The sequence below is a fragment of the Zonotrichia albicollis genome, chromosome 5 (assembly GCF_047830755.1).
Source record: "Zonotrichia albicollis isolate bZonAlb1 chromosome 5, bZonAlb1.hap1, whole genome shotgun sequence".
NCBI lineage: Eukaryota > Metazoa > Chordata > Aves > Passeriformes > Passerellidae > Zonotrichia > Zonotrichia albicollis.
This window is the reverse complement of record NC_133823.1, coordinates 44,208,633-44,227,765: the sequence shown is the minus strand read 5'-3', so window position 1 is coordinate 44,227,765 and position 19,133 is coordinate 44,208,633. Positions and strand designations below refer to the sequence as shown.

The following is a 19,133-nucleotide window of genomic DNA, read 5'->3' as shown; positions in this document are numbered from 1 at the left end:
CCCAGTCCAGGTGGAATCAAATCCACAGCTCCCACTTCCTAAGGAAGTACCAGTAGTGCTTATATTGAGTCTCCAGGATTGGGATGAGCTGAATCTGCTGGGCCTCAGCACGGCAAAGATTGACAGAGCTCAAACATCCACTTAGTCACACTGAAGTGCTGTCTTCCTGCTTGTAAACAAAGGGTTTGTTTACAGTTCACCATTTGTTGGTTAGAGCAGTTGAGCGGGAACTGCTGCATTTCTTCACCAGATCCAACAATCCCAAAATTCCCTTGGCTGTTTCACCTTCAACTGAAAGGACCATTCTCCTTCAGACAAATGAGATTTCCTGTCTAGGTGCTTATCCGCCTCAGCCTCTGCGCACATTCCTTGTCTGGATGTGCGACTAATGACAAGAAATTATGTGTCTGGCAATACATGGGCTTAATACAATGCCAGGACAGTAATGTTCCTCAAGGGAGCTGAGTGCTAAGACCTAAACATGTATATCACCTTAGCAGGAAAAGAAAAATTTAAAAAAGGGCAACTCCTACATTCAAGTAAACCCACATTTTAAAATAATTACTGGCACTGTTAACAGTCCTGGCTTTGACTTGTATCTGCAGACATAATCTAATACATAATTAACAGCCAGACAATAACAGAGATATATAAAATCGTCCTGTGCACATTTTATAGAACACCTCAAATCAGGGCACATTTTCAACCATCTACCTACAATACTTTTAATATGACGGATATTCCAGTTATCTGCATACAGTTGAGTGCCAGCTAAGACGTATGGAAAGGAAGTGAATGTTTTCTTCAGTTTTTTATAGTTCCAGCTCCAAAAGACTCAGGAAAAACAGTATTTTGTCCTGATGGCTTCATGAGATACTAAAAGCACAAGCAAGCTCCTCTAACATGGGAAAGCATGCTGTACTGCCTGGCTCACCACCAGGAGAGCCTTCTCAGGAGGATGAGTGCTGGTAGCTACCTTAAAAATGCATGCTGAGTGAGGATTATATGTGGGGTTGTGGGCCAGGCTTCTCCATAGGCAGAAAGACCTGCCTGTTTGGGTACTTAATAAATGGCCTTTGAAGGAGGGAAAAAAGTCATGAGCATTTCATTTCTAAAAGAGATTTAAACACTGTTTAGGATTCCTTTGTTCAGATGGAGGAATCCCCATCTTTCCACAGAACCTAGATGTCCAAGGTCCTCTGGGGATACCACCAGCATTTATAGGAACACAGGCAGAGTAGTTCTCTAATTTCTTGTATTACAACTTTGCTGTTTGGACTATCTCAGTGAAACATTCATTCATTCATGTGCCACAGCACCCAAGAAGCTTATAACAGAGATCTCCAACTAGAGCATCCATTACAAAAACAATCAATAGAGTTTAGTCTGCTGACTGGTCCCTCATTTAGGAACACAGGAAGGGTGTACGTACCCATATGGAAAAATCTACTACTACACTCTTACTGCTGAAAGCCAAAACTTCCCAAGAGATCCTGTGAACGCATTAAAAGCTCTAGATATTTGATTTCACTTCAGAGTTTCATAATCGCAACCAGACTGCCAGTAAATTAAGTTAATTAATTAACTGCCTCCCATGAAATGCATCCAAGGACTCTGCATTTTAAATCAAGTGCAGCAATGATACTACTGAAGTATACTGCCGTGTTTATAAACTTGTGAAACCCCCTGCTGCGGCATTTCGGCCGCGTACGATCGGTGTGACAGCGCGAGCAGCTCCGTCGCCCTCTCCGCAAGTGCCACGCATCAGGCTCAGCACTCCGGCGCGGCCCTCGCCGGTCCCTCCCGGCGGCGGAGGGCGAGGGCAGCCGGTCTCTCCCCGCGGCTCGCTCGCCGTGGGCTCCCCGCTGTAGAGCTGCGGCCCCCGCCGTGCCTGCCCCTCGGACAGCGCACCCGCGCCGGGGACACCGGGGAGACACCTGCGCCCCGGCCAGCGGAGGGAAGGGCAGGCTCAGGGGACCCACCCTGCAAGCTCGCACTAGCGCAGCAGCCACCTCCTGCAGGTTCCCTCTCGCCCTCTCTTATGCAGCCTCTCCCGTAAGGGCGGCAGACTCCCTCATCCCTCCCCACAAGTGTGCTGCGAGACTGCCCACACCACACCTGCGCTATCCCCTCCGGACACCTGCAAGCACACAGGCTGGCTCTCTCTGGAATGATTAAGTGCTCCCTCTGTGACCCTGTACAGGATCACCTCCTGACGGCCAGCGGCACCATCCCGCCGGACAGCCGTGGGAGGGGGCTCGGAGTGCCTCCGCCCGACCGCAAGGTGCACCGACGCAAGGATAAAGCCAGCTCCCGCTGATGCCGGGGGGCAACTACCGCGCCGGAGTCACGGTGCACCGGTTCCCCGGGAGCCCAGCCCCCGATGGAGCTGCCATGACAGCCCTGACAGAGGTTAAGCATAAACTTTGCTCCTGCAAATCCTGGCAGGACCTGCTGTCGGATTCGAACAACTCTCCGCTCCTTCCAGCGGCAGAGCATTTACCGGGCACAGCAGCCCCACTGATCTTCCGCACTTGGCGGGTCGAGGGCGCCGCTCGGCTCTCCCTGAGACGCCGACAACGAGCGCTTCTTGGCTGCGGCTCACCTGCCTCCTCTGAAAGCGGCCGTCCCCGGCGCGTCCCGGCAAGTTTAGACACAGGAGCGCTCCGGGACGGCCCCATCGCGGCAGGTCACTTGTCCCCAGCCGTCCCCTAGGCCGCCCCTCCGGGGGACACGGCCCCGTTTCTGCCTTTGAGCCACGGGTCCGTTCTCGCTACAACAGCTCGGCGAGGGCTCCTCCTCCGCCTGCCCGAGTACCGCACCGCTCAGCCCGCGGCGGCAGCGCAGGCTGTGCGCCGCGCACGGGAACTGCCCCTGGGCCGGCTGCGGCCGGAGGTGTCCCCTGAGCGCGCTGCCCCCGCCCGCAGCCGCCCTCCCAGGCCCCCGGCCCGCGCTCCCCAGGCGGCCCCCCGCGAGGAGGGGAGCGCCCCGAGGTTCGCCTTACCCGGCGGGCGGAGAGGACCTGCCGGTAGCGCTCCTCCTCCGCAGGCAGGGCAGGGAACTGTTGCGTGGAGAGCATGCTCTGGCTGCTGCTGACCCCTCTCCACTCTGGCCGCCCCCTCACCGTTCTCTACCTCGGTCTCTGCCAAACCGCGTCCACCCGCCTCCTGCACACACACAGACTTGCGAGGAGGGCTTCGCATTTTGTCTGCTCTGCAGACTCCCCCTCCCCGCTCCTCCACCCAATAATAATAAACCTCCGCGAGAAAGAGCCACATCCCCACCCCTTTCGCACACAAGGCTCTACCCCTTGGGGACACGCTGAAAGACAGCCCACTTGCTAATTTCGCCCTAAAGCCATGCCCCAGGGAGGGCGGATGGAGTGGGCACAACCTTTGCGCCCCTCCCCATCCCCCCATCCGGTAAAGGGACGCCTCGTCACGCTGCGAAGGGCTTCAGGTGGCAGGACAAGCCTGAGTCAGTGATGATGTAAGGGGCAAGAACCCGCGGGGCTCGCCCCTCGCACCCCGTTACCTTGGCTCGCCGGGGCTCCGCCGCGCCCTGGGCCCCGCGCCGCCCGGACGCGCACTTGCTGCTGAAGCGATCCGAAGCCAGCCCAGCGCACGGACCTGCGGGCGCTCTCGGCCCACCGAGTCGAGGCGCAGAGTTCAGAGCGGAGGTTGGCAAGTGTGGGCCAGACTCCCCTATCTCTTCATTCATCCGCGGGTGGACTTCTCTGCGCTTTATTTTACGTTACGCTCTGGCAAAGGCTTTCCTTTCAGCCCAGGAACGGAGCGTTTGGCGCCTGCAGGGACTGCAACGCTTCCCTCTGTAGCACCGCGGCTGGCCTGTCGCAGCCCGGCTTCTAACGCTCCAAAGAGAGCTGAAAGAGGCTCTGGCACCGCAGAAGCGGAGGAGAAAGAGCTCCAGCAGGAGGAACCTCCCGGAGCCAAAGACACGTTTTCTCCAGCTCGTTCCCCGCAGGAAAGCTCCGGTCCCAGCCCCCCGGCGACAAGCCTGCCGTGCCCCGTTCCCTCCCTTGCGAGGAAGCGCTGCGCGGGAGAACAGCGGCGACCCGACGGCGTTACCCCTTGTCCCGACGCCGGTCCTGGTCCTGACCGGCCCCAATGATCCGGAGCTGGAGGGATGTGCTGGCTGTTGCATATCTATTGAAGCAAAATTCTCAGGCCAAGAGCCAAGTGCCGTCTGAAGCTGCAAATGACAGAGCAAATGTCCTACCCCCATGAGATACCAGCTTTTAAGACCTGCATTTGATCTGTTTGTCCCCTTGCCCTGTGTTTGCATTCAAAGATGTCAAGTCTGACTGAAGCTCCAGTCTGTGCACACAACAGAGCTGACCAACTCTATCCAAGAACGATAAAGTCAACAGGACAAAAGGCAAAACAATGAGTACAAAATGGGCAGAAGTGTGTGCTACCAGAATAGAAACAGTTCAGGACCCTTCCAAGAGTCACAGGGACTACTGCCGGGTTCTGAGATGACATCTGTAAACCAGAAAGACTTCCAGTTTTTCCTGTGTATGATTTAGTACTTCTGAAACACTATCATTCTAAATGTAAATCAGAAAACTCCCAAGAAAATGTGAACCACCACCTCTCTACGAATATGGCTTCCAGCCCTGTCGGCACTCTTGACAATCAGTGAGGGTGATACCTCTCGTCACAGCGTTTATATTTGTAAATAGAAACACATTGTGTTATATATGTTTATATTTAAATAATAAACAAGATGCTTAGCATTTTTTCCCAGTTTCTTTTCCATACCTGTATTTCCATACCTTCAGATTTAGGCCCTGTTACCTTGAGTGCAAACGTTATGGTGCAGTGTTCTCTGTGCTTCTGCAGTACCAATGTACTTAGAGGCTTCTGCTCAAGGTAACTCAGTGCTGCACCTTTTACCTAACCAACCAAACATCTCTCCAAACCAACCTCCAGCATCTGCAGGAAAACAGTGGTGGTTTTAAAACAATTGCACCAAAAATAGGAAAAGCATGGAAAGAGAGAAACTATTTATGCAAAATAACAAATATTTTGTGCTGTAATGCAGGAATCAAACCATAAATTGTGATTAATTACAGAGATTAGATAGCCCTGTCAAAAATTCTAATAACAGTAAATGACAATGTGTATCTAAGAGGTGCAGTACATGACTCAGACTGCAAAGCCAGCTTGGCCTTGGCTGAGGATGGCTTCAGCTGGAGAACTGTGAATTCCAAACCCCAAGTCAGTCTTGACTCCTAATCTCAAACTATTTCCTCCAACAGGAGTGCCACTGAAACTGGAGTTTCACAAGATTCAGTAGCATACAAAGCCTGAGTTCTGGTTTTGTTGGTGATTTTATGGAAATCATTGCATGAGCAACATACAGCATATATAATGCTTGGTTGAATGAAGCCACAGCTCCCTCAGAGCATGACTTATTTCTACACAGCTGCTGTTTAGCCTACCTTACAGTTGAGTTTGATGTATCACCAGTCATATTCATACACTATGCATAGCACAGAATTGTTTTCTGGTAGCACAGCATGTAGACATCGTAATGCAGTGTTCAAATAATTAACATCTAACCATCTTTCCATCTTTGTGGAAAGAAGTGTATCTCATTATCTTATAATTAATTTGACTTAATTTGATTTTTTTCCTTAATTTTTACCTTGCATTTCTTTTCCTAGGAAATTCAAGACACTACAGGTTCTTAATTTTATAATTCTCTAAAGCAACCGACTAATTTACTTGAATAAGAGCAGACAGGAATACAAATATAATAATGAAGAAAGGGAGCAATTGAAATGCTCATAGATAACAACTGGTAACAGTATGCAACCCAAGCAGAAGAGGGATATCGAAACTAAATGAAAATGAGAACAGGGCCACACATGAACCTGTTTGTGTGTGTCCAAACAAGAATGCTCCAACCTAAAGCACCCACATCAAGCTTTCACTGCCTGGCACTGGAACACACTTCAGACCAAGCATCTCTGTGGTCTAACCTCACAACACACGAGCTCATCACCCAGAGACAGCTGGCACAGGGCAGATACATTTTGGAGCCTGAATTACTACTGAGATGACAAACTCAGAGTTCACTGCTTTAAAGCCACAATTACACATAGATGCTTTTATGAACAAATTTTGGTGCTTTCTGCTTAGTAACATTTCTTTCTCTAGTAGTTAAGGTCAGCACAAATGTCTAATAAATCAGCTATATTTCTTCCTGTGAGGCCAAAAAAAATCTACTAAGTCCATTCCCATTTGTTTCACCTTAATCGACTTCCCCAACCCATTTTCACAATTTTGTCAGAGCAGTAACACGAAGGAACACAATTACATAATTCCAGCATTCATCTGAGAAGGAAGAATTTTCACTACCAGAGAAGGGGGGCAGAAAGCATACCTAAATCTTGGGCTGTAGTGTGTCAGTCATCATTACCTGGGAAGTTTGCTGCTTCACTACACCAGTCCTTAAGAACAAACAAATTTTCAAGTTGTTTTTGATATATTTATTGTCTGACTTGGTTTTTACATTAAATTAACACACGCAATGGATTGATACTGTTACAGGGAAAAAACTTGCCCTAGGAGTTTCCAATCCCAAACATACTGAACAGTTGTAAGAACCTTGGCTCAATGGAAGGATACATTTTCATCACAATGCATCCAGAATCAGGAAAAGCCACAATATTTTTCATTTTACACATACCTAAATATTCTTCATGTTAAGTCATCATCAGGTTTCTATCACTGTAATTTCCCTTCAACAGCAGGTCATATTACATAATTTGTTTTAATGTATACTGATCAATATGCATTTTTTTGTAAGCTGTTAACATTAAAAATATTTGCTCATTACATTATGTAACAGCACATTACATATAAATTGCTACCAAACTCTACCTTCAGTTCAAAATTTCTTTTCTAAAATTGCCATCTTTCATTAATATTGAATAAAAGGTGATTTTATCTGTATCTTTTACTTCAAAGGTTGTTGTCAACACAGAGCTCCAACCAAAGAAAGGCAAAATATTAACTGTCAAAATATTTTAAAGAAACAAACAAAAACCTAGTGATTTATTAAACTGCAGATTGCTTGAACACCCACACTTTTTTATGCCAAGAAATAAATATCTGGTTCAGCAGGCAGACCAACAGAGTGCAAATGACTCAGATGGTTGGATAAGATATACAGAACTATTTTGAATAAAATCTCAAAAATAGGTATGCCTTGCATTGGCAAGGTTCAGAAGAGATACAAATCCTTTAAGAAAGGGAATATGCCCACTCACACATACCTTTGTATGAACAGAATTAATTTGTATAGTAAAAAATCATGGCAATCTTTAATGAAGATGATCAATGAGAAGCCTCTTCCTCTCCAGTATTTCCCACAAATATGCAGAAAAGAATACTAAGAATTTCTTCAAACATCTAATAAGTGCAGTTAATTAGTATAACTCGCTAGAGAGAGGTTTCTTCTCTTTGCTGTAGAAGCAAGGATAAACTTTCCATTGTAATTATTTTAAAGCTAGCAGTAAATAAAAAAAAAATAGTGATAGTCATGCAAGATAAAAGCTGTTTCCACAAAGTTCTCATTCATGTTGATTTCCATGTTTCAGCCAGAAAGGTATCTTTTTGTACTTTTGGATAAACCATCACATTTTACTTCATCTGAACAAAAATATCTCTCCTTTTTCCTTAGTGACAGAAGAGTTACTGACATATGCAGTCACAATAGAATAGCATCACCTCACTCTTGTCAAACATATCTGAAATTATCCTTCAGGCATTAATATGATAGAAAAAAGTTAAAGCAACAATATGAAACAATGTTTACCTTTTATACTAGAAAAATAAATTCAATGGAGATGCCATTTTGCCCAGTGTAATTTCAATTAATTCTACAACTTTAAATACTAATGGTCTGACACATAAGTAGTATGCATCTCTAAAATTTAATTTACAACCAAAGTACTATAGAATAGCATTAATCCATGCTAAATATTGCCAAGTTTTCCCCACCTTTCTCCTCATTCACCAAACTTCTGTGAAAAACTGAAAAGAAACTAATTTTATCTGTTTTCTTAATCTATGTAATCAAAAGCTTCTGCCTTTTTGCAGCTTTTCTATTTTATTTTCTTGCTGCTAAATCAGAATTACAATTGGATATCTTTCAAATTAATACTGGGTCCCTTCACAAGTCAGTCAAAATCAACCAGAAGAGCTTTCAAGCAAACTGCAACATTTTCTGCTAACTCATACAAATGGTCCCACTGCTTTTGCAGGATTTGTGGTTAAATTATATGCCAGAATTACAAGGGCATAATACTAATACCCATTAGCCATGCACCTCATTTTTTACAGCATCTTGTAATCACTTTGCAGTAACTTGCAATGCTCAAGTATCAGCAAAAAGTTTCTAGCAGAGGTTTAAAAATTGAGTTTTCTGATTTCCCCATTCCTGAATTGAACTTGCAGTCTCTCAGCTGAGACTACATAGCCTCTCTGATAATCCTGAAGCCAGATAAAAACCTTCCAGTTCTACCCACCAATAATGATAACCTAAATCAAGGTAATCACAAGTGTCAGTAAGAAAATATTTAAACATTTGGAAGTTTAGCTAGAAGGTTTAAATGTGACTACCAAGCATCAGATGGCTACAGAACATCACATTACTGTATTGTTACACTGTCCAATTACATTTTTGCACACTGTGCAAATATCCAACTCTGATATTTATCCATACGAATAGTCAATTGATACTCTTAAGTTTAATTTCAAATTGTTTTTCTGCTGCTGGCAGTTGGGGCAACAGTGAGAATGTAGCCTTGTACCCTGAAACTTCTTGACATCCCTGTTCAGCATACGCATCTGTCCACTAAAGGAACTTTTTAGTTAGCTGAATTTTGAGGAAACAAGGGTGGGAAGGGGCAGGGTGAAACAACAAAAAAGCAAACCCCACCATTTGTAAGGGGGGGAGGGCACTGTTTTGTTTGTGATACAGCTGAATTGAAAGATAGTTCACATTTCCTTTATCTAACAAAGCTCTGAACAAGACCCCAGAATATGCAAGCCTAAGTGACCCAAGGTTCCCTGTTAGTTGCCATAATTAAAACTGGTGTGAAACATAGAATTATTGTGTGATACAACAAAGATGAGCATAAGAACACTAACCTTCAATAAACAACTAAGCTGATTTTACAGGAAACATATACTCAATAAACCATTTTATACTAACTATTCTTAATATTATGAAATGGAGACAAGGAAAAATAACAGAATAATAGAAGAGATGTTAACAAATCCCAGTCAAACTATCAACACTTCAGTGTAGACTAGAATCTACTATTACATTTGGTGTCTGACTTCAGTTTTGTGCTGTGAATGTAGTAACACAAAAGGTGACATTTCTTCTCTCCTCTACATTTTTCTTAGCAAAGAGTATACATACATAATCTATGCTTACTAAGTTCTGTTACACACAGATTAACGTTGTAGGAATACTAGCTACCCAAAGTCCAACTGAGGTATATGAAATATTGAGTTGTTTTCAGTCATTGTAGACCATGAGCCATGCAACCATCACAACAGCAACTCCGAACACCGGCAGCATAATGAAGTTCTTGTACTTTTGCCATGATGATTGTTCAACTTCTACCTCATCCTTTCTTCTCTTATTCTTTCTTCGCCCTTTTAATCTGTTTTCAAAAGCTTCCAGTTCAGCCTAAATAAAGAGAACCACACGTAGTTGACATTTGTATCAGAATTAAAAACAAGGAAATACGAAGGTTTTAAATAACATTACCAAGTAATATTCCATAGAAGTAACTGTCAGCCAGGAGAAGTTACACATCTCACAGATGTGTACTACACCCATAGATTGGCACTGCATCCCACAGGTACAAAGCACACTGCTTTCAAGTATTAAACCATTGTTTAGTTTCCTATAAAAACACTGCCAAAAGTGCAGCCAACTGAAGTTTTGCCTGCTCAGTTTTTAAACTCAGGCTGAAAATATTAAGCTAAAAATAATGTTTTTTCCATGAAATATGTTAAAAATACTTTTTTTTTTGTTAATTAAAAAACACATTTGCATTTAAGCTATTTTTCCAACTTCTATAAGGGCATAGGCTGAAATCTTCAAAGACATTCCCTTTAATAAAAACCTAAGTAACTAAAACTATGTGTTATTTCCCTCAATTCTTTGTATTTGCATGGTCACTAAATCTTAGATTAATTGCTATAATCTTAGATACACACAAAAATATTCTATTTGTTAAGTGTTGTAACTTGAACATTTAATCACTCATATGAATGTAAGAGGTATATAATATCCTTCAGTAGGAAGCACATGCCTATAGGCCCAAAAATGGAGCAAAACAATTGTAAAAGTAAGAATGCCAGGCTTCCAACATAGAATGGTAGTTTCAGGGTCCTGTCTGGAATAAACAATAGGATCTCTGATCCCTGTTCCTCATTCCCCTCCACATTTATTTTAAAAGAGCATCATGAGAATACAGAAAAAACTCATTTGAGCATACAAAGCTGAAATAAAACTGGAACTAGGCAGCTAGAATAAAGAGTGAAGACTAGGATGAGGCTCCAATGAGAAGGCATCTAATTGCTAGGAAGACCTGAGACAGACTAAAGTCAGAAAAAGTCTGATGATTTCCTGGATTTTTGGTCAAGTTGTTAGCTACCAGAGAAAACATGAGACAAGGCACTAGGGAGCAGAGAAACCAGATGGAGTGAAAGGAAGTGAGATGGGAGTAGCAGAGCGCAGCAAGGCAGGACTGGCTGGGCAAAAGGCACAAGACTGAGCTGAAGCACAGGAATCATGGACAGTGAACAGGGACAAAGCCTGGCCAGAGAGGAAATAAATCTATGTGACTACAACTGCAGTGCTGCCAGGAAGAGGGACTAAGACAATACAGTAGGTGCATTATAAAAACAAGAAAAAGACTCTTTTGGGAAATGGACAGAGTAGTAGTTCAGTAAATAAAATTTTCATTCAAACTCAAGGTTGCCTGATGTCTGGTCTTCCTTCACTGACAGCAAATATTTGTCAGTTTCACAAAACAGCTCTTCCCTTCCTCAGCCAGACACCACTGTTAGCAGGAGAAAGGGACCTATTTTGATGTCTATTCCTTTGTACCTAATAAAGGCAGAAATTGTTGGCACTTCTCTGATGATATGGGAGAAGAGTTCAGACAAAGTCACAGCCCATTTGAAACAAGATTACTCTCAACTAGGTAATTCTCCCTTAGAAAAGCAAAGTATTTTCATGAAACGGTTTTTCAAAATCCAAAATCTGAAGGCAAGGGCAGAGTTTTTATGGTTTTAAAGACAACATGGCAGTATTTCATGACAGTATTTCATTTACTTGAGTGAAAGACACTCAAGTAAAATTTGGAGCTTCTATAGTTACTATACACTTGTGATCAGTACATTTTAAAAGCAGAAAGCTCTAGGAATTACAATAGTTAAATTAAAATATAGGGCTCAAACAAAATTATGTAATAGCTATTGAATTGCCTTCCTAGTGAACTCTACGAAAACCTGTCTAAAAATAAATATATAATTTACAAAACCAAGTAATGCAAGTAACAGTGACAAAGTGTATTTACTGAAAGTGAGGATATATTTTTATTAATAGGGAGGGGAACACTTGACTATTTAACTTCTAAGGATCTGTTAAAATTTTTTCTTTGGACATAAAAAAAGGAAAAATAAATCTTTCCTACAAGTCAGTAAATTACACTTCAGGTTCAAGACCCTAACTTCCAGTATTGAAACTCTAAACAGTTAGCTTGAAAATTTAACTAAACCTTTTACAATGGAGAGGAACAGACAGAGCTTGGTCTGAGTTGGTAAATAATCAAAGTGCTGATCTTTTTTCCACCTCTAGCAGTTGTGAAAACCCTGGCCTCACAGGGTGCCTCTGAATTAGAAGCAGAGGGAAAGTTTGGCTGCTAGGGCCACAACAAGAAGCCTAGCCAAGCCATCTCTTCCACTAAGAAACAAGTGATTCCATCTGTAAATGGTATTAGCAAAAGTTGCTACCAAATATAGCAAATACCAAAATATAAATGCACAGACTTACTAGAGCACTAACTAATTTGTATATAAAACTTTTAATGAAGTATTAATCAAAATAGTTTTAAGAAACTGTGACTAACAGATGAACAATCTCTACAAAAATGTGCTAATGACATAGAGGAAGGTGATACAAGATGCAAACTTTTGTCAGAAGGGAGTACACTCAAAAATGTACTTTTAATGTGACCCAACACCCTACAATAGTGATGTCCTCCAATTTCCATCAACAGATGGCAGATTATGAGTTCTAACTGGATGGGAACCAATGTTACATAAAAAGGCTGCAGTAGTTGAGGTTAGTACTTGTATGCAGTTCTAGAGCTTATTTATTAGTTACAGCTGTCTCTTTTTTTTAACAATTTGTTTTGTCTTTTATTTTTTTTACTGTTTCTGTCCTACTGCTTCCTAATGCACTAAATAACTAAATTAACCTTCTAATAGGGTTCATTATGTGTAGGTGAAGTTTTCCATCCCTGAAGTTGCATCCATCACAAAACACATATGCAGGAACAGTTGCCATATATTGCCTAAAGTTACTACAGTGGAGCTGGAACTGTGAGACTTCAAAGAATGTACAAGTAGAAAGCAATGGTGGTGTGACTGCAGAGAGAAACAACAACTGCTGAAGAACCCAGCCAAAATCCAGCACACTGTGTTGGTGGAGCGAATCTGCTACTGTTTCAGAGGAGCCTCCTTACTGAGACTTTACTAGAGGGACTATAAATCAAGTGATGTTGAGCAGAAATCATTAGTATTTGGGTGAGATGGCATCTGGAATGCATGCAAACACTCAGTGCAAGACAAACATCAGCAAATTTGGCTTCCTAGCTCTAGGACTGTAGACGTGTTCTTCACATGTTTAAATGCCCATTAGCATACATCAGTACTTCGCTTGCAGAACCAACACCTACACATTTCCTCTGCCAATTTGTTTCAGACATCTGTATGTAAGTCACACTTCCTGACCTGTATGCCAGAAGTAACATTTCCAGGGTCAGCTTAGAGAACAAGAAGAATTAGAAGAACTGTCTAGGAGTTATATGAGGAAATATGTGCTCAATTCTATAGACAGCTGAGATATGAATGTTGCAACAAACATTGCAGGATGATCACAGAACAGTGCCTGGTGCCCTGGATAGATGTATAACCATGTTTTTCTTGCAGGATGAGCAGATAAGGTTCTCCTCTGATAAACAAAAACATGCCTTGCCAGAGCAATTTAGATGTAACATTTTCATAAATTACTTAGAGAACTTAAAAAGTGTGTATAACAGAGAGACTGTCTATCCTAATGAGACTGGGGAAATGGCACAAGTGCATCAGCTCTGTAAGCCTCCCTTGCCCCCCTTTCAAGAAGGGAGCAAGCCACTGATCCCTGATAAAAACAGAGTGTGACATGCAGGTGAAAACACAAGTGTAAACCAAATACACAGATAACTGAGTAAAAGGAGTCAGAAAGCAAAAACCAGACATGGAATATGATTTGGTGTCAAATGCTCACTCAGGCACAGGCACACATGAATTGGCTGGAAGGCGTACAGACTCCAGATGGCAAACCTGTCCTAGGCATCACCAGCTGAGCTTAGAGTGTTTGCCTGAATGTGACCAGCACCTCCAGGCAGCTGGCACAGCAGTTTTGTGGATTACAATGCCAACCACATGCCCTCACCACCAACAGCAATTACAGTAAATACATGTTCCCCCCGCAACTCCAGAGACCTTGAAGGACAAAGACACTTCTAGCTGTCCTTGTTCTTTCATGATAGGAGGGGGAAGGGCAGCTTCACCCAATATTTAAATCTTGCAGAGGCTATTCAGTATTCTGTAGTATTTATGTGTATAAAGTGTTTGAGTAAAATAAAGCATACTTACCAGTTTAAAAATAAATTACCTTGTACAAAGCTATAGTAACACAAAGTTACCATTTTGCACAAAATTATGAAAATTGCTTGCAGTAATGTGGCCTCAACCATTGTAAATAATTTACAGCACACAGAGTATGGTAACAGCTGACAGGAATGACTGTGCATATCACATTAAAAACTATAAATCTTTAATAGCATGTAAATGACATTATTTACTAAAAAGAACAAAGTGGGTATGATGTGGATGAGCAAAAAGAAAGCCTAATACCTGTTGTCTTCTCTTCTCCTCTTCAAGAGCAGCTTTCGTTTCTGCTTCTTTTATCTGTCCACACAAAGTTATAATAAATTGTTGTAAACAGCAGCTAAACCTATTTTCTTAAGAAGTCATAATTACTCCTATAGAATGGTTCTCAGCAAAAGCCTGCAAACTTTCCGTCATGTGAGCTCCACCATCCAAAAGCCTTATGAAAAGTAGTCATGCAAGATACTATTGATAACTCCATAGAAATATTTTGCAGAGTTCAAGGAAGCAAATTAAATGCTAGAAAGTATTAAGAAAAAAATGGTGCAGAAAACATTGTCAATACATAAAGATGGCACATACTTGAATCTTAGCACCTGGATTCCATTTTGGTCCTAGAATAATAAATAAATGTGAAACCTGAATGTATACAAAAGACAACAGGATGGAGTGGCTCCCATCTGAAGAGATACATAGCTAGGATTCATCAGGTGACTAACAGGACACCAAATCCTGGAGAGTACACAGATGCCAAACAGGGATAAAACATCAATAATTATTTTTCATAATGCAAAGGCATAAAATGAATTTACCAGGAGGTTGGCTCACAATAGAGGAAAGTATTCTACTCCCACAGAGTATTTGGCTAAATCTAGAATTTCAGTACTACAGGACATTTGTAGATGCCAAAATTTTATGTCAACTGAAAAACAACAAGGCATGTTAATAGGAGATAAACCCAACAAAGGCCATTAGAAAGACACCATCTCACCTTCTTAAGTTACCACAGGAACAATATATGAAAGAAGTTTCTCTATCTCCCTTTTTTATACCATTTTTAGGCTTTTAGCATTGCAGTCACTGAATCACTCCCTTAGAAAATTTAGATGTAAAAATCTATTAATAACTTGAAATGAAAAAATCTTGATCCTAGTAGCCGGATGATTTGCATACTAACAATGAAAACAGTTTGGTGAATACTGTTTGCACAGGTAGAATTGATTACAAATAATTTCCAATTCAAGAGCATTGGATGACTAAGGAGAAACACTAGCTCATGCTTTAGCATGCTGTAGATCAAACAGCAAGGACTGGGGGCAGGGCCAAAAGCACAGTCCTATTTGCAGGTTTTCTGACTAATTTTTAAACTACTAAACCTTGGATCAAATAAAAGCACTACTGAGATTTTCATTAATTTAAATACAATTGCAGAGTCTCTTTAGAAATGTGTGTAAAGGACCTTTTCAGCCATGCACATCTGAAATCTGAAAATCTGGTGTGCAAAAAATTACACAATGAGCCCCCTTGTTTTTCACCGCCACCTAATGGCAAAACTTCAGCTACAAAAGAAAAAGTGGCCTTCAAATCTGGAAAAGAGCAACAGAAAAGCTTCTTTTTACTCTGGTGTGGTCACATTTGTGTAAGATACACAGGTAAAATGTACACAGATAAAGGGAACCTTAACTATTATAATCACAGCATGGAAAAATATTTCTAGAACTATTTCTTTAATAAAATGTACAGTAAAAGACACATTCAATTCCTAGGCATCTAGTGAGTAAGAAATGCTTACTCAAAAGGTGCCAAACATGAAAAGTTTCATTAAGAATTAATGCACTTTGGTTTTAGAAATTAATGGGTGTCTTGCAAATGTGCAAACTAATTTATCTTTGTAAATGTCTGCAGTTTTCACCAAGTTTTTTTTCCAGTCTGGACACATTAAATAGTAATAGACATAAATAAGCCACTTGATCAAAGTGCCTATATTAGTAGGCTATTGTAGTATGTCATTTGATAATAAATCAACACAGGTTACAAAAAGGTGCATAGAAAGAACTTAAATAAAACTTAATCACTTTATATAAAAACCCCAGAACAAGTAAATGCCCATTCTTCTGAGAAGAAGGTAGACACAGCTAGGTTGTGCCATCCGGTATGTCTGTGGCATTGCTTACAGCAGAGACTTGTGGCCATTTGCTCACTGCCTTAGACCATGTCTCCCTGTGGATTACATCGGGGCAAGACACTGGCAGGAGCATCTGCTCCAGGCAGACAGCACTGACACTGCAGTACTCTGAGACAGGCTGCTGGGTCTCAGCTCATGCACTCTTACTGCAGCTCACCTGGCTTTAGGGAGGGACTCCATACACTATCAACTTTTCATCTTCACATTCTTCCTGGAACTATTTGTTATGGTTGGGATTCCCTTAAGGCATATCCCTGGAGCTTTAGCATTGAACCTGCTTGCAAAGTTGCAGGATTTGGTCCGTGTGGTACTTGCTAGAACTTGTCAATCAATCCTGAAAATCTGAGCAGAAGCTGACTCGTTGGCCTTACCCATTGAGTTCTTGGCTTGTACATTTATAACATCTAACACTTATCTGATAAAACCCAAGCAACTTAGCATCAATTCTTTTTGTGTATGTTTTTATTAAAGGTTTGTAACAGCAAGGATCCTATCCTGTCTTTCTGTGTGACGGCACACAGCAAATTCTTTACTTCATAAAAGAGCTGAGCTCGGGAGAAGCCATATTAACAGCAGTCTAGGTAGTATTCTGCAGTTACCAGAAAGTCTCAATTCTTCCAGTATAGGATAACTAATACCACATGGCAGATTATACTCCACTCTGGACAAGCTGAGCAACTGATAGCTGCAAAACCTTGATTGGAAAGACAGATCTTAGAATGCTCTGTAAAGCAGTCTGACTCTAGTCTTACAGCACTAATAATGACTATTTTATCATCACTGATCATCACTTGTTCTCAGTGAAAGAGGAAAGAATCAGTTCCAATCAATTCAAAGAAAAAAAAAGCATAATACTGTTTAAAAATACTATTTGAGTCAATTAACACCATTCATAAATTCAAGACTGAAAAAATAGCTACTATTCAACAGCACATCCACTTATGTTGCATTTCTGCAGGTACTGCCTTGAAAAATAATGTGTTCTCTTTTCTACTTTTCTTGAAGCTCTGAGAAGGAATTATAGCTCCAATGGTTGCATTACCTCATATGCTTTCCTCTTCATTTCCTTGCATAACGCATCACATTCCAGTGAAACTTGGCCTTCTTGTATCTTGCTGCACTGCACTTCCTGTTAAGCAGAATTTGTCTTTTATAATCATTTCCCTATATAAGATTTTAATCTTCAACTTCTTTATGAAAATAATAAAACTTTCTTATTTAGTAAAACATTGGTTTTACATATAAAGCTAATGACTCAATGTTATTTCAACCTGTAATTATGTATTAAATTGTCCTTTTTTTTCTTCTTTCTAATTAGATAAGCTGAAAGGAAGAATAAATCTACAGTCCAGTTTAATTTTTCTCCTCTTTACTCATCTGCTTGCCTTAGACAAATAAGATAACCTTCTAAACCTTTGCATTTAGAGTGTCAGTAATTTCATATATATTATCTTAACTGGCTTAGATTACAGGACATAGTCTGGTCATGGGGGGGAAATTAGGTAATTCTCATTCATACTTTCTCCCCTTTTCCTAGTATTGAAGAAATTAAAAAAAAAAACCAAACAACAAAGTGGTTATCTGTAAGCAGAGGGTGCTCAGTTTGAAGCACTTATTCTATATAATGTCATCTTTTCTCTTGCTGAGCATCCCACCTGCAAGACTTCTTGGATGCACAAGACATTTTTTGGAGAAGCTGAGGACTCTGGGGAACTGCTGGATGGTTCAGAAGTTAATTAGGGTCCAGAAAGGTAATTTGAACATGACAGATTATGGGTTTTTTTCATTAAGACATTATCATTTGTCAAAACTTCATATAAATTTCTGTTGTTCCCCTCATAATAGCTATAGTAAACTTGTTATATTACTTTGTCCTTATCTGTGTTAGAAGCTACGGATGCTGATGCCCATACTTGTTTTTTGTTTGCAGGGAATTTAAATTAATTATAGTACTTGAAGTTTCACAACATCTGTGCTAATTCCAACTTCTGTACATTTTCCCAATATTGTCATAAAAACGTAATTTTTATTCTCAAATCACTCCAGGTCATCTGAGTATTTTTCTCACAAAAATTTAAGTGTGAATGAAGTTAAAGCTATTGTAAGTCAGGCAGCTAACATATTTCAGAACTAACAAGATTTTATCTTCTCCAGTGAATCTGCAGATATAGCAGCCCAGATCTTCAGTGATGTGAATTGTTACAGCCCTACTATAGCAACAGGCCCTATTCCAATCTGCAACATCCACATCATCCATCCATACAAGCTCAGGAACATGCAAACATCCTTCAAAAGCTGCATCTTGTAAATTTACCTTTTTCAGTCTCTTACAGAGACATCGGAGTTTGACCTTCTGGCTGCAGTTAAGAGGACAGCTCCCTGAATGGCAAATCTCTTTACACCGGTGACCACAGGGCAGCTATGAGGAACAAAACACAAATTAAACTCCCTCATCAATAAAGCACTGTAAAATTACCAAGAACCTATGGAATTGGTTTTATTTCAGACACAGAATTTTAACAGAAAACTCATTCAGGTGATCAGTCTTTTAACTTGTGAAATAATTAATTTTTCTCTTCTTTTTTTTTGTGGGGGGAAATGTTTGCTTATTCTATACTGGTTTTCAGTTCCTGTAGGATGATTTCTCTTTTATTGGCACAGCTTCATTGGAAGACAATTTCTCCTTTCACGTGTTTCAAGAACAGTCATTTCCACAGTAACATATACAACAATCACCCTAGCCATCTCTATGCTGGGGGAATACAAATGGATAAGGTAGAAAACCCTGAAAACTGAAATTATGTGTACTGTACCTACTTGTAGATTAGACAGAGTAATAAAGGAAGAGAAAAAAATCAGAAACAAAAATATCGCAAAAAAAAATTCTATTCAAGCATTATCTGAACTATGCAAAAGTCAAATAAAGGTCACCAAAATTCTTATCATGG

General features: G+C 41.0%; 2 protein-coding genes across 6 annotated transcripts in view; both read right to left on the bottom strand.

The window, feature by feature from the left end:
- The window catches only part of CORIN (corin, serine peptidase), a 118,734-nt gene extending 114,768 nt beyond the window's left edge, over positions 1 to 3,966 (bottom strand). Inside the window, exon 1 of one of the 4 annotated variants that reach the window (XR_012580474.1) lies at positions 3,535 to 3,966. Coding sequence is in view for 2 of the 4 variants with exons in the window: in XM_074541537.1 (XP_074397638.1) it covers positions 3,535 to 3,720 (186 nt within the window). In the remaining 2 variants the exon portion in view is untranslated. Of the gene's footprint in view, positions 1 to 2,605; positions 2,924 to 3,004; positions 3,257 to 3,534 lie in introns of those variants that run through there. The other 3 variants (XM_074541537.1, XM_074541538.1, XM_074541539.1) reach the window with 3 other exon arrangements.
- Positions 3,967 to 6,489: 2,523 nt separating this feature from the next.
- The window catches only part of NFXL1 (nuclear transcription factor, X-box binding like 1), a 45,270-nt gene continuing 32,626 nt past the window's right edge, over positions 6,490 to 19,133 (bottom strand). For both annotated transcript variants that reach the window (XM_074541535.1, XM_074541534.1), the window contains exons 19-22: positions 18,500 to 18,604; positions 17,228 to 17,314; positions 14,247 to 14,300; positions 6,490 to 9,738 (exon numbers count right to left, since the gene is read on the bottom strand). In XM_074541535.1, the coding sequence (XP_074397636.1) occupies positions 9,565 to 9,738; positions 14,247 to 14,300; positions 17,228 to 17,314; positions 18,500 to 18,604 (420 nt within the window). In that variant the 3' untranslated portion in view covers positions 6,490 to 9,564. The remainder of the gene's footprint in view (positions 9,739 to 14,246; positions 14,301 to 17,227; positions 17,315 to 18,499; positions 18,605 to 19,133) is intronic.